We start from the raw sequence: 12,713 nt of genomic DNA, 5'->3' as shown, positions 1-12,713 counted from the left end.
TTTAGAGAGAGCTTTCGGCTGGGACCCTCCTGTGGCCACTTCTAAGAACTGCACAGGAGCCTCTGGAAAAGGAAAAACCGTGGGTTTTCTGTGGGGTTTCTTTTTTTTCCTGATTTTTACCAGCTTGCAATGCCTCTAGTTGCCAAAAACTCAGCACTAGAATTCAGGTCCTATTAGAGCTACTCCCACGTCTGATTATTCAACAAGTCTGTAGATGTCTTCAAACTCTGCTCTTTATAAAGGTCATGCTCAGGTCCCTGTTCATACTGTAGAAGAGGGCAAGAAGAGAGGCTGTTTCATGTACAGGGCCATGTTTAATGAGAGGTGACAAATGTCTGGCAGGATGTTTTCTCCAACAAAACCCCTAGAAAAGATGCAAATTCATCTCCTACCCATAGCTAGGTATTAGGGGGCAGGAGCTGGCATAGGGGAGAGGGTGCTAGAGATGGACCCTCTCTAGGGGCCCTGGCAACATCTCCTTCCCAATGTGAGAGGACTCTCTGGCCTGCCCCATCTTCCTCCCTTCTCTTTTGGGTCAGGAGAAGTGAAAGGACTTTTCTGCATGGATTCACTGCCTGTATAACAGGGTGCAGAGGCCTACCAGCAAATTCAGAAATCTTACACACTTCTAAGATCTTTCCCTGCCACCCACTGCACTTTATAATGTATTTTCTCCCCTCCTTTCCCCTGCCTATGCTATACATAGCTCAATCTTTCCCGCTGTACCCAAAACAACTCCCCCCAGACCGAAGAGCAGGGTGTGGTGAGGTGGCAGGAAGGGAGGGTGCCTCAACCTTATTCAGCTTTGGCTTGTGGTCTAACGTCTGCTGTGCTTTTCCACACGCTTCTCCCCCTCCCTGCCACGTGCCACACCAGCCCTGCTCCCCCCACCCCCTGTTTTGTGCTCCACTTTCCAGAGGAAGTGGTTTCTGCGGTAGGGTGTAGAGGAGCATCAAAAGATGACCCAGATCTCGATTGTGGCGTCATGGAACTGGTGGTGCATCCCCTTCCTGCCCCACCTGGGCCATGAGACCCCTTCCACATCCTGTCCTACTGTGTTATTTCCTGCCTTTGCTTTGCACTGTGGTTTTTCTTTCTCGAAATAAACAAGAAAGCCCAAAGTGGTGAGGGGGGGGGCACATTGTGATGGTGGGAGATTGAAAGCCTAATATCTGAAAGTATCTTTGAACTAGACCTACAAATTCAGTGTTTTGCATATCACAAGCTAAGAGTCACTTTAGTCAAAACATTTAACTTTATCTGTACACTCATCCCCTCACTCGGCAAATCTTATCACTGGGGTCGTTTAACCTGGAAGAGAAAATGTGGAAACGTCTCTGAAGGTTTCTGGAATGAGGTTAATGAGTTGGAAATTGTGAAATGCAATGACTTGCTTTGTAATTCAAATATGATTTTGGCAACTTTATCAAGCTGTATCCCTGTGACGAGGCAGACCTCATCATTAGCAAAATGTAAGCTTCAAGAGCTGCCTGGAATCTAGCATTTAAAGAGCCATGGACTTTCTAGAGCTGGAAATAAATGAGAGTGACTATTGTGTCAAGGGAGAGACAAAAGAATGAGTCCCTGAACACCTGTACTATAAAATAATCAGGGCAATAGACCCAGAAAGTTTGAAGTTGTTCCTTGGCAGGAGGGCTCAGTAACGCTGTCACCTTGTAACAGGCCACCTGCTCAGTGGTCAGGTGGCAGCACCATGGCAGGAGACCAGGGAGACTTTGTTGTGTTGCTGCTCAGCACTGTGGAGTCACATCCTGTGGCAGGGATGCTGGCATGGTCTTCACATGGGGACCCTCTCCCACATGAAGGACCAGGGCTTTTAGCTAAAAGCATTTGAAGCATGAGCCTTTCCAAAATCAGAGTTCCTTGCAATGGTGTGAATCCAGCAGGGTGAGAAACATCCTGTGAGGGGGGGATCACCCCCACCAGTCTGGTGAGGCTTTCCCTGCCACTCAGTTTGGGCACTGGTGTGAGGTACAAGCAAGGTTCAAGCTTTGCAGGGAGGGTGTGTTGCTTTCAGAGCACCCTTCTCATTTCTCCCTCCAGAGGAACCTCTGGTGCTTCAGAAGAAGATGGAGAGATCGATGTCACAAAAGGAGAAAATGTCCTTTCCAGTCTTGCCAGTGACAGACAACCTGGAGACTCAGGCCGGTCGGTTGGTGTCATTAATGCAAAGCAGGTACCCTGTTCTCCAGTGATGCTTGGGAGTGGGGGACATTTAGAGGCAGGGCACTTCAGGCTCCTGTGTTTGCCATAGCAGTAGACAGCTGCCTTCAAGAACCTGGACCGCTTACTGGTCCTCTCACTGTGGGCAAGCCATATTTTACCATTGCCTTCACATAGCAGAGAGTCTACTCTTGGAGGAGAGGCACTCTCCTCCATTCCCCTCCCTCTGAGCCAACCAGACACAGCAAGGATGTCCTGGAAAGGGACTTTGGAGCTATTCCCCGCCCCGCGGTGGATCCAGCCAGTTACTGCAAACAGCGCCTGGTGGCCAAGTCAGGCTGAAGAGGAGTGTCCGAACGCTCCTTCCCTCCTTCACCCCAAAGGCCAGGCTCGTTCCTAAAGCCCATCTGAAGAGTGAAACAAGTTCTTCAAACTACAGATACAAAAGACAAACAAGTTTCTTATTTTTGATAAGAATTGTTTAATAGCAGCCAAAGGCCTAAAGAAATGCCAAGACATCAGTGTGGTTGCCAGTACCATTCAAGAATTAGCAGCGTGCGAATTTCACATGCATGCACTGTTTCCAAGGAGTGCACATATGGACAGGTAAATATTTCAGTATAGCTTTATGCAATGATTATTAAAAAAAAAAATTGGGAAATCTAAGTTTGTTAGAATGAAACAAAAAGAACAAAAGTAGTTTGTATTTTTACTAAACACAAAGCCAAATCTTAAGCTGGTTTAAATTCAGAAAATGTTAAGGCCAGATAGACTTTAAACAATACTAAAAAACATTATTTTGTTCTGTGATAATGAAGTGAGAATTTCACTGAATTCAGGACTTCTGGGAGACCTAGCAGCATATCTTTTAAGGGAATAAAAAAGATACCTTGCTCTGATCTAGCAAAAGATAGCAGGACATGGTGCATAGCACCCTGAATAACTCTCCGTTTATTTTTCAGTGTTTCATTTGCAACTGAAATGGTGTCTGTGGGGGTGCACTCTAAGACGTGCATACCTGAAAGCCACCAAAATATGAAAAATTCACATTCAAGTGATATTTAGCTTGCAGTTTTCAACAAACAACACTGCCCCAAGCAGAAATTGTGTGTCATTTTAACACAAGTAATAGTGATGTTTGGCAATTTATAGTTATAGTAAACTATGCTTCATGCAAAAAGAGGCATTGTCATGCTAAATGAATCAGGCATCTGGGGGAGCAGAGTGCTGAAAATTTTAAGCTTATTTTTGAGTACCTTTATAACAATGCAAATAAAGCAATTTAGACTATAATGGCTGGCGTGATATACAGAAACAGCAAGTGATATCCCATGCAACAGAAATGCCTGTGTTCCCTATTGCACACGATACTCTGGTAGATTCCTCAGAAGATTTTTTTGTTACTTCAGGACTGCACCATCTGGTTACTTTCACTCCTGTAAAAAAAGTAAACGTATGTTAAATCATTATTTGAGATACAGTCGCAGCTACACAACTGTAGACCTGAAGTGTCTAGGCAATAGAAAGAGGAGAAGGAGGCACTGGGCCAAAACTAATATATAGGTCTGAGGTCTTAAAGTCAATAAGCATCAAACTTTCCCAGCTGGAGACTGGTCGAGGGATGAATCTGATGGATGAATGCAGACAAGGGAAGGGATGGATGTAGAAATAGAAGGGAGAGATGTCTAGAAAGAAGAAAAAAGTTAAATTTGTATGTGGATAAGGAAAAGTAAATAGATTTGAGGGGTGGACAAAAACAATGATATGGCCAAAAGAGTGGAAGGATTTTTACCGTTGGTAGACAAAAGGTGTATGGATATACTGCATAAACAGTTATTACAGAGAGAATGAACATTCATAGCTAATGAACTGATCCAGGTGTTTTCTGTCAGAGGCCTTACCACCCCCCATGCATACTCACTTTTTTTTCCACATAAGCATCGTCATCAGCACATTAAAAATTATTCCTTTCATTAAAATTATTTTCAGGCCCAGCTGTGATAAAGACAGCATGTTCAGGTTTTCATCTGTAAAAGTAACAGAGAATGAAAGTCACAAGAGCACTGAGACATCCTCGCTTCCAGACAGACTTAAAAGCACTTCTTAATGAAGCTGTTCCACTTTGTGTGATGAGTCAGCTAGTAGGATAGCTAATGAGATAGTGAGCAGGACTGTCTCACTGAGAGACTTTCATTTCTTCCAGTTGGTGTTTCAAGGGCCAGGTTTTCATTCAATAACCACTTAATTATCCAATATGCAAGTCTGCCAACCATCTAGCTGTTTTTAAATACAGTGTATTATGAACCCAGGATGCTGGAGGTGTCCCTCCTTCCTCTCCCTAAAATTTTTTAAGATGGGCAGGGGGAAAAACAAGTTAAATTTTAGTCAAAGAAGACAAAGTCTATTTGGATTTTCTATTAATCTTAAGTTACAAAGCCATTTTCATTTGAAAATACTGATCTATATTGGGGAAGAAGGGAGCTGTCATCAGAAAGTCATTTTATGTTTATCTTTGAAAACCCCTCTCTGAAATGACTGATCAAATCAGCCAAGTTTACTGATGAGTATTTTTCTGAAGTGGTGTTTTGGAAACATCTGGCTAACTGGTTTCTTTTCAGCAAGGCTGCACATTTGCAAAAGTACAGCTATTCTGCAAACAGGGCAAGTGCAGAGGCAGGCTCAGCTCCTTTGAACTAGCAGGAACAGCAGTTGTTTGCGCTCCAGCACTGGCTAGTATATTCCCACAGCCATGAGCTGAAGCAAAGCTTGCTCAGATGCACCGTATCTTTAGTGCAACCCTGCTTCTGAGCACACACTGCAGAAACTACCTGCTTATCTTTTGAGACATTAGGTGTTTGTGTACCCAAAAATAAAAACAACTCTTTTGAAGTCTGAAATGCAGACAGACATCCAGTAAGGCTGACTCATATCAGTACCTTAAATCATTATGTGATGGGGAGTAGTTGTTTGGCTAGTCCTAGCAATAGCATGTAGGCATTGGCTACACTGGTCACATAAAATTACCAGCTCAGATCTGGAGGACTACATTAACCCAATGACTTCCAGCCTTGATATTTAAAGCTTGTGGGGCCCTTTTGGAAATTTCCAGTCTGAGCTTTTTGCTCCAACAGGAATTCTGCAAAGAGGGAACGTTAGCAAAAGCTTGGGAAGGCATTTTGTTTAATCAGGCCAAGCTTTACTCCTAACATGCTGTGTACATACCTGTCCTGAAGTGTAGAGACAACCCTGTAACACAGACAGTGCTGGCACCTGCAGATAGTAACAATAAATTTAGTTAGTAACAGAAATGTACTTCTCAGAAGTTCTTAAAGATACCTCTACTTAGAAGGGCTGGATTAGAGTTTCTGGCCAGTAAACCCTCCCATAAATACTCATTTCTGCTATTTTCAGGGCAAGCATAAAATATAATCTAATTAAACTTTAGTGTCCCATCGGACAAAGGAATTTTAAGCTTTATATCCCCCATAGTGTAATTTTAAGATCTCTCTGCTGTGACTGTACCAGTCTACTGACCCTTAATCTTGGTTCCACCAAGGAGGAAGGCAAAAGAAAACAGAGGCAGCAAGGCAACAGTCCTCTGGAGTATGGGAGCATAATTCAGCCTTGCTTGCAGGGTTGGGAGATGTGAACAAGTTGCTTATACTAATAGCACAGAGTCCAGAGTACCTCTAGCCCTGTACACACATCCAACAGTGCTATTACCACTTTCCGGATCCTCGCCCTCCAGTTCTCCAAAGCCCTCGTGTATTGCACCACACTTCATTTCATCCTTCTTGGCCCAGTAGGTTGACAGGTAGCTCACTTCCTGTTTGTTCTCGGATGTTGCCACCTCCACAACAGCATTTGTGTGCTCAGCTGAGTTAAGAGTAAGGTTTTCAGGGGAGTAATCTGTGATAAGGCATATTTCCAAATCCTCATCATCCTTAGAGATCAGCCTGTAAACTGAAGGAGATGGAGTAACATCTGAAAATGGAGAAGAGAAGAGACATTAGATGAGAGTACACAGTCATAGTTCCTTCAATCTTAACATACAGGCACTTAGGAATAGCGGTTTTTCCATTATTCCAGTGGGAAGTTGCCTGATCATAGGGATCTTGTGCTAGGACACCTTTAGAGAACCAAGGCATCCACAGCAGATGATGCAGGAGCTACATGAGACTTATGTTGACTTATATTGACTTACGTTGCATGGGAGACACAGAGGCAGGATCCCTAGAGCATCTCAAATGATATTCATGTGGGCATCCACACCCTAGATGTCCATATCTAACCTAGTCATTCCTCTCTGTAACAACTCATGCAACTCTACTCTGCAGCCTGGGCTTCCTTTTGGATCTTGGCCTGGATGCATTCAGGAATGTGTGTAACAGGCGGAGAGGGCACTCTCTTCTTGCTTCACTGCTACGAGATGTAATGTGTCTGGAGAGAACTGAGCAGCTCAGGGGCATTCTGCCTTTTCTGCAAATGTGTGGTCAAATCCACCACTGACATTCAGAATCCCACTTCCTCCACCTGTCCTGAGGGACAGTGGATAAACTACCAAGTCTTAAGGGTAGTCTTAACATTTACCGCCAGTTTAGCTAATTGTGTTCCTACAAAAAGAAAGCTAGGAAAGCCACTGCAAAGTAGGAACACATGGTTGCATTTAGGGAAAAAAAGATGAAACAAACGTTTCATTATGTTCCACCACCTGACAGTGCAATGCAAGATTTTTTTACTAAATTTTACCCTGCAGAAGAGGGGTTTGGGGAACTAAAGGCTGCAGATATGACACCTGGGGTTTATTTCTGTTTTCTTGCTTCAAATCCTGCTAGCAAGTCAGTTAGACTAGGATTTTCCACACATATCAAAACACTACCTGTGGTTAAACTCTTTTTTACACATTTAGCTTTGTAAACTTGTACTCTAAGCATACATTTCATCTTGTCCAGCTCTTGAAGTCTGATTCTTTGAGAAGGTGCTTTCCTAAATCTTTGTTCATGCGTAACAGTAAAATGTTATGGGCATTGCAGTACTCTAACGATGAACAGATGAAATATCATTAAAGACATACTGTAGCCAAGATGCAGCTTTGGGGCTCTCAGCAACCCTCTGGCTGCATTTTCCATTGGACTTCACAATCACAGGTTTGAAACAGAGCTTCAGTTCACATTTCTAAACTGACAAAGTGTTATCGTGTAGGGTTGAGAGTTTAGATTAATATTTGCTTCATCCCTGTTCACACACCACACTGATAAATATTGTAGAAATACTAAAGACAGCCTAGCTCCTAGATGAAGAAGTTTTAATTTCTTCCCATGGGGGAAGTTTGGACTAAAACTTGGCTTTTAGAAACTGTCTCAAAATCTTATGCAAGTGCAGACCCTAGTTCTATCACTGGGATAAATGCTTTTCATCTGTTCAATTGCCAGTTGTCAGCACCTTAGAGAAATAGCCATACTTCTTTATTAGTATGATCTCAGAAAAAAACTAATCCACAAAGCCTAATGATTCATTCTCTGGCCCTTCTCCTGAATTGCAGTTCATCTATCCCAGCTTTTCCCTGGCTTTGAAAAACCTGATGAGACTGTCTCTTTCCCAACTACACAGAACACGGTCTAATGTATGTTCTGACTTGCTCAACCCCACTCCCTACCTCCCATATTCCCGTTATTGTTTTGGAAATAGATTTCAGTGACCGTTTGTTAGGGAGAGGAAGACAGGAGGAGATAAAAAGCTTGGTGGTAGATTCCTGTATAAAATACAGATGAACCAGAGTACATCATTGTCATGGAGTACATGGATACGAAAGAGAAGAGGAGGAATTGATCAAGCTGTTCTGCTTCTCTCTCATAATGAGTACTATGCTTTCTGAAGAGCTACATAGCCACCTCTCTCCAAATTAGGGTGTTTTTCTCCCTTTCAATCTGTGCAATGCTTTTATCTTGAGCAGATAAAAAAATAAAGTCTGTTTTTTGCAGGCAGCTTCAGCAGCACCTGTTTTGCAAAATACTCATTTCTCATTCTTGCTCAGAGTGGCTGCTGGCTTTTTCTGATAAGTTCCTTTGCATATTTGCACACTGTTATGAAAGTTTGCAGATAGCAGTCTTGGTAAATATCAGCTATTATAACCACAGCACTGTGACCTGTTTCCTGTTATTCTGTCTTAATGAGTTGGTGGATGTGTTGGAGATGCTGTATTGATATTTATGACCTGTATTTGCAGGAAAGACTGAGAAGTAAATCATGATACTCTGAGCTGTCCACGCTGCCTAATTTCATCTTTACTGAAGGATATCTTCCAAGTGGAAGAACAGGAGCTGTTGGAATGCTATTCCTGACCCGTCTTCAGAGAAAACCAACTCCAGAGGCTGATTTCAGGGAGAGAGCAGCAGAAGCCTGTTCCAACATCAGACTGAGACCCATGCCTTTTTTTCCAAACAAGCTACAATAGAAATCCTGAACTGGTTTAACACACAGATTGTATTATACAGATTTATCTCATTCTCCATTCCCTCCAAAGCAAACTCTGAATCTCTGATCAGGTTGGAATTGGTGTGATAGAGGTCTTTGATCCTCTTACCATTCCTCAACCTGGAGCTCTTGTCCAACTCAGAGGAAATATATACCCCCTCACAAACTCATACAGGCTAATCGTGACCCCAGAGGAGCAACTCCAGTGACTTAACAAGCACTTTAGTGATGTTTTCTGGCTGTCCTCCAATGAAGGTTCCAAAAGGTCTACCAGAGGTCCTTTGTGAAATCTGCCAGCCCTGCATAGATGCTAGGATGTCTACAGCAAGACTAGATGTCCACATTTAGCACCTGAACTCTTCTCTAGACTTCCAGTGCTCGTGTCTGGAGTCATTCAGATAAAAGAAGCCAGGTCCTAGTCTGGCATCAGCCAAGTCATCCAAAGTACAAAGACTGTACACAGATTCAGTATTTGCAAATGTGAATATACTGCTTCACTTACAGGGTTCAGCCATAATTCTGGTCTCCATCCCAAAAATATGTTTGTCATTGCCTCTGTAATTACAATTGGGGAAGTCAAACTACCAAAACCATCCAAGATCTTTCTCGCAAACCTTTAAAGGGGAAGATTTCTATCTGAACCAAAACTGAAGCTGAATTAATAGAGTAAGATACCCAGTATGTGAGGAGAAATCAAGTGTTCAGTGGACTAAATAGTTCTCTAGTACCAAAACAGGATAAATCCTGGGCTTACAGCATGTGTTCACATTAAGGAAAAGTTGAGATGAAGTTTTCTTAAATTTCATATTGGGAAGCAATACCCTATTTGTGTTCATGTATAGATTTATTCATGCATCACCTAAACTGCGGGAGAGATGTACTATGATCTCCTCTGCTGCTCCTTTCAACAATGTTAAGGAAAGATTTTTGGGGGTCAGAAGGAGCAATTCTGCTTATCTAATTCACTCTTTAAAGCTCACAGGTGAATGAGATGGCTTAACGCATCTGTGTAACAATTGTCTGGAAACAGAAAGACTTGAAGTGGCTGCTCATGAACCTCCTGAGAACATCTGTCATTTTCACAAAATACATTTGCATGCTTTTTCTTCCAAAATCAGAGTGGGTTTTAATTGCCAGAACAAGTTTTCAATTTTATGTGCTAGAGATTTAGTTTCTAGAAAAAAAATCATAGAATCATAGAATGGTTTGGGTTTGAAGGGACCTTTAAGGTCATCTAATCCAACCCTCAATTCACATCATTTCAACTCAAAAAAGGAAACTTTCTGAATTAGAGATTAACTATTTATGTAGCGCCAGCCAAAAAAATCGCATTTGTTTAATGAGTAAGAAAAAAAAAAACATTCAAAAGAATCAACCTAAAACCCCTTTCTAAAAACAGGTGGAAGATCATTTTTACATTGATATCAAAAAGTCAGAAGAACTTTTGTTCTTACACTTGTGGAATTGCCTCAGATGTAGATGTCTATTTCACACCAAAATGATATCCTTTCCTGATCAGTCTATGTAATGGGTACATTTAATTAGATAACTTATTTGGGATCATAGCCTTGTGCCATTTCCAAAAATTACTCTCCTAGCTCCAGTATCCCACGCACCCCAGTCTGAATAATTGCCAATACTGTAGCCTAAGTCACCTGGGAAATTTCTTCACAATGCAGTGTGAAACGAAGACTTAAACATGAACCCAGAGGTATCTCTGAACTTTTTTTCCCTCAATCTAAGGCAAAACACTATTACTGTTTGACAGGACTCAGAAGTTAATGTTAATGATATGCCAATATCATTAACCTAAGACATTGATGATGCTGCCTCATTTCCCACTACTCCCAGTCTCCCTGCTCCATCTTCACAAGCACCCTGTTGAGAAATAATCCTGGGTTCATTTTCTTTCAGCCTTCACTCCTCCCTCCACTCTCCATCTAGAGTTTATCTTCATTCTCCATAAAGGTAGACCTACTCAGAAACACTAACCAGTGGACACTGCTCCCGCCTTCATACCTTCATAGCCTGTCCTTCTCCAAATCTTGCTCACCTGGGTTGACTTTAAATCTAGTCCCTCTTCCAAACACAACTTTACTGTATCTTTCAGTTTCCCACTCAAAGAGAAGCCTTTGCAATAAATTCCTGCCTACCAGCTGCATATTCCAATGGCTCCTCATCCAAAATATGTGGGAAAGCTGTCTATCAGAGGATGACACACAAAGATATTTGAAATTTCATTCCATCTTTTCAGGTTTCTAAAGCATTTTAAAATATAACTGAGGAAAGGAAAGAGAGTTACCATGCATCACAAGAAGTTTGGTACCCCTTCCAAATAGTTTTTCTAGTTCCTGACTGCTCACACTGTAACATCAGTTTTTACAAATATGGAAGGGGACTTTACTTTTGGGTTTTAAAACGAAAAAATCATGACATACTCTCTTAGACTAAGAGTTAGAAAATCCAATCTCTAAGCCATTAGTCAGAATAACCTCCAGATATTATTTTAAAGATGCAAAAATCAAATCTGAAAACTTTAATAGCCAGAAACTCTATAAAAGTGCTAAACTTTTTATGTAGCATTCAGCCATGTGCGAACTGCTTGCAGCATTCTATGTGTGACTGCACCATGCCGTGACTATTAAACCTGTGTGAACATTACCATCTTCTTTAGCTGTTCTTTCCTGCAGTGGGTCACTGCCACACCATAGTCAAGCACTCCTTGGATTCCAAGACAGCATCTCTATTCCAACTGTTTTTTCTCAAGGGAAGCTGAAAAGAAGTTGGAACATGCTTCCATGAAAGTCCCTAGTTCATCTACCCAATGAACGAATGATTTGCCAATCCTGGTGTTCATATGGAACAGAAAGCTCAAACTTACTTGGGGTAACAAGAAGTTGGGTCCCGGTTCCAAATGTGAGTTTCACATATCCCTGATTGGCACACTGGTGTCAATCTCTACAAAAATATAGACAGGTTTTCCCAACACATCCTGACAACCAGGTCAACAGATATTCCAGAGCAGGGAATAACTTAAGGGAGCAATGATGAAACACGTTGATTTAAGTCACCATCAAAGTACCAAAGAAATCTACTAGAAAATTATCAGTATCAGAAACAGGGAGACTAAATAAAAAAATGTTCATTCATTCACTGGTTACAATTGTGCATTACACCTTTCGGGGCAATACTAGGAACAATCTATGTTTTTCTATCTGTAACATCACCTAAAATTCCTGTTCACTGTGCCATGTAGTTAGGGCCACTGCCTTTCAGTCCAAGTTTTCTCCTGAATGTTTCACCATTTACTACCCACCTGGCTTGATCACCAGCAAGGTTCCTTTTCCTTATGTCAGCTTGTATCCTCCTCCACCCCCATAATTCACACGACACAGGAAACCTTTGCAAGAACCCCTTTGACCTTGGTTACAGTTATCTTCTTACAGGTTTCAGTGGCACATTGTGACCCTGTCTAGATCTTAGAGCTTCACAGGCAGTTGCAAAGGCAATCTGAGCCTTCTAACTCTATTACTTCTGGATTCATATACTCTCACTTACTCAGCTATGCGGTAGCAGGAGTAAGCATTAAGTATGGCCTTATAGCTGTGACAGCTCGGCAAATCTGGGTTCAAGTCCCAGTCGCAAACAGAATCCACTTGCAATATTTGTGGATAATACAGTATCTGTACATCAGACAAACCAGCTAAAAGGCAGTCCAATTCCCATTCCAACACTAATGTTAAAAAGTATACTGTTCCTTGGTGGGATTCTGCTACAAGTAAAGACCAGCTAAAATGGTGATAATCACCATAAGTGGTTATTTTCTAAATCATAGAATCATAGAATGGTTTGGGTTGGAAGGGACCTTTAAAGGGCATCTAGTCTAACCGCCCCTGCAATGAGCAGGGACATCTTCAACTAGATCAGGTTGCTCAGAGCCCTGTGCAACCTGACCTTGAATGTTTCCAGGGATGGGGCATCTACCATCTCTCTGGGCAACCTGTGCCAGTGTTTCACCACTCTCATTGTAAAAATTTCTTCCTTATATCTAGTGT

The 12,713-nt window shown here is 41.9% G+C and overlaps 1 protein-coding gene across 1 annotated transcript in view; it reads right to left on the bottom strand.

Moving 5' to 3' along the window:
• Positions 1 to 2,641: 2,641 nt before the first annotated feature.
• LOC143169279 (M1-specific T cell receptor alpha chain-like) overlaps positions 2,642 to 12,713 on the bottom strand; it is a 342,482-nt gene continuing 332,410 nt past the window's right edge. Inside the window, 4 exon segments of the mRNA XM_076356582.1 lie at positions 2,642 to 3,620; positions 4,106 to 4,211; positions 5,407 to 5,454; positions 5,908 to 6,168. Of these exon segments, the coding sequence (XP_076212697.1) occupies positions 3,590 to 3,620; positions 4,106 to 4,211; positions 5,407 to 5,454; positions 5,908 to 6,168 (446 nt within the window). The 3' untranslated portion in view covers positions 2,642 to 3,589.

Source organism: Aptenodytes patagonicus, chromosome 20, assembly GCF_965638725.1.
Source record: "Aptenodytes patagonicus chromosome 20, bAptPat1.pri.cur, whole genome shotgun sequence".
Taxonomy (NCBI): Eukaryota; Metazoa; Chordata; class Aves; order Sphenisciformes; family Spheniscidae; genus Aptenodytes; species Aptenodytes patagonicus.
The sequence above is the reverse complement of the archived record's forward strand: the minus strand, read 5'-3'. Positions and strand labels throughout refer to the sequence as shown.